Here is a 2160-nt window from a genome sequence, read left to right as displayed (position 1 = left end):
TGGATGGAACAAGCTGTGCAAGTCAACTTTCTACTTGTTATTCAGAACGGAATAATCAGATCAGTGAGATCGGAGGAGGATTTTCTGTCATCTCTTTTACTGTATTATGGAGAAAAACTGTCCAATCTCAGATCTTCTAATTCTTACACCGATTAGGAATCTCCGATCTTTTTTATTTTATATCATATTTCTGATGAATATTTTCTCATTTGGCAGGAAGGAAAACTGATAGAAAGGATCCTCAGCCATTCAATACTCCGAAGAGAATTTCATTTACTTTGTAACTAGAAACAAGCAAAATGTTTACAATGTTTCTAAGAGGGGACAGATCTGCTTCTTCAGACATGAAATATTTGTGTTATTGATTCATTGTACATATCTGGCAGTGTCATGATTTCTACCAGTCCTTTCACTTTTTTCTTATTCTAGTTTTAATATGAGGAAATCTGTAACTGCTACATGTCTGATAGAGGTCAGTTCCATGATCCTACACAGATCTGATAATGAAACATGGAATCCTTTATTTCCCATCATATAGAAAGGTAGAGATCTACCGCCAGTCCATTCTCACAGTCTATAATTCCTAAATCTATAAGGAGTCTCTAATCTTTGAATATAAAGATATTTCTGATGAATGTTTTCTCTTTTTGGTAATAGAGAGCGCTTGTATGATGTAGAGGAACTCCCCTCCCCCATCCCACACAAAGAAGACATCTCTACTTACGAAGATAACGTGCAGATTTTGGCGGGCATTTTAAAAATGCCGCTTTTTTTAAGTAAACCAATCATGAAAAGGGCTGTGCTTTAATTGTCCAATCGGAAGGCAGTGAAGTGTATAAATCGCTCCGCAGAGCGGCAATGAGTCACATTCACTGTTTCAGCAGAGAGTTGAGTAAAGATGGCGAGAACCAAGCAGACCGCCCGGAAGTCCACCGGAGGGAAAGCTCCCCGCAAGCAGCTGGCCACCAAAGCCGCCCGCAAGAGCGCCCCGGCCACCGGCGGAGTCAAGAAGCCTCACCGCTACAGGCCCGGCACCGTGGCTCTCCGAGAGATCCGCCGCTACCAGAAATCCACCGAGCTGCTCATCCGCAAACTGCCCTTCCAGCGCCTCGTCCGAGAGATCGCCCAGGACTTCAAGACCGACCTGCGCTTCCAGAGCTCCGCCGTCATGGCTCTGCAAGAGGCTTCCGAGGCTTATCTCGTCGGACTCTTCGAGGACACCAACCTGTGCGCCATCCACGCCAAGAGGGTCACCATCATGCCCAAAGACATCCAGCTGGCACGCCGCATCCGCGGAGAGAGGGCATAGAGGGGGAGCGGAACCACCACCCCTACTACTACTCCCATCATCCCAACACAAAGGCTCTTTTCAGAGCCACCACATCCTCCTATATACAGAGCTCTATATATCTATTACCCCGACTACAGGGCGAATCCAAACCACTTGCATTACACTTTTATTTATATATATATATATAAAATTATTTTCAGATGAATGTATGGATCGGTTCCTCGTGCTGTAATAGAATTCTAGTGATGAGTTTTTGTACAATGATCACACCGAGCCAATTTACCCCGCCGGGGAGATCTCCGCTTCCCTCTCTTTTCTTCTCCCAACTCCAGTCTGCAAATTCTCATCTTATCCACTGAAGAGAGAAGCTTCGCTGCATTCCTTTCTCCTTTTATCTAGACCCTGTATTACTTTTATATCCGTTCAATGATAATAGTTTTCAACTGATAGAATTGTAGCCGATTTGTCGGAGACATATTTCTAGAAGCAAAATTCGCCTTTAAAAAGTACAAAAGTTCGATGGGGGGTTCGGTATTTATTCATTAGTGCAATTATTTCCATCATCAATCCATCACAAAGTAACAACTCATACCTTTTATGAACAATCTATACTTGGAGAATCTCCTCTGCTTTTCTCTAACCCAATACAATAATTCCCGGATAGAGAGGGGGAGGGGAACACAGCTACACACTGACTTCCCATCCACCATTTCTGTGTCTCATTTTTACACCTAACAATAATTTCATCAGTTTTTCTAGATACTTCTATCGGTTTTCTCTTGGCAAAGATAGAGATGTGGTGATTGATCAGCTGAAGAGAAAATATTGGGGGAATAAACCGGCGTCCACATGGGGGTGTCACTAGGGAA

General features: G+C 43.4%; 1 protein-coding gene across 1 annotated transcript; it reads left to right on the top strand.

The window, feature by feature from the left end:
* Nucleotides 1-898: 898 nt before the first annotated feature.
* LOC309547600 (histone H3.2) lies at nucleotides 899-1309 on the top strand (the record flags this gene model as incomplete). Its single annotated transcript, XM_082247473.1, has 1 exon — nucleotides 899-1309. One exon carries the CDS (start codon nucleotides 899-901, stop codon nucleotides 1307-1309), a length of 411 nt encoding a protein of 136 aa, XP_082103599.1.
* Nucleotides 1310-2160: the final 851 nt, after the last annotated feature.

This window comes from Pelophylax lessonae (assembly GCF_965119305.1).
Source record: "Pelophylax lessonae genome assembly, chromosome: 2".
NCBI classification, from domain to species: Eukaryota; Metazoa; Chordata; class Amphibia; order Anura; family Ranidae; genus Pelophylax; species Pelophylax lessonae.
This window is presented reverse-complemented; position numbering and strand designations above follow the sequence as displayed.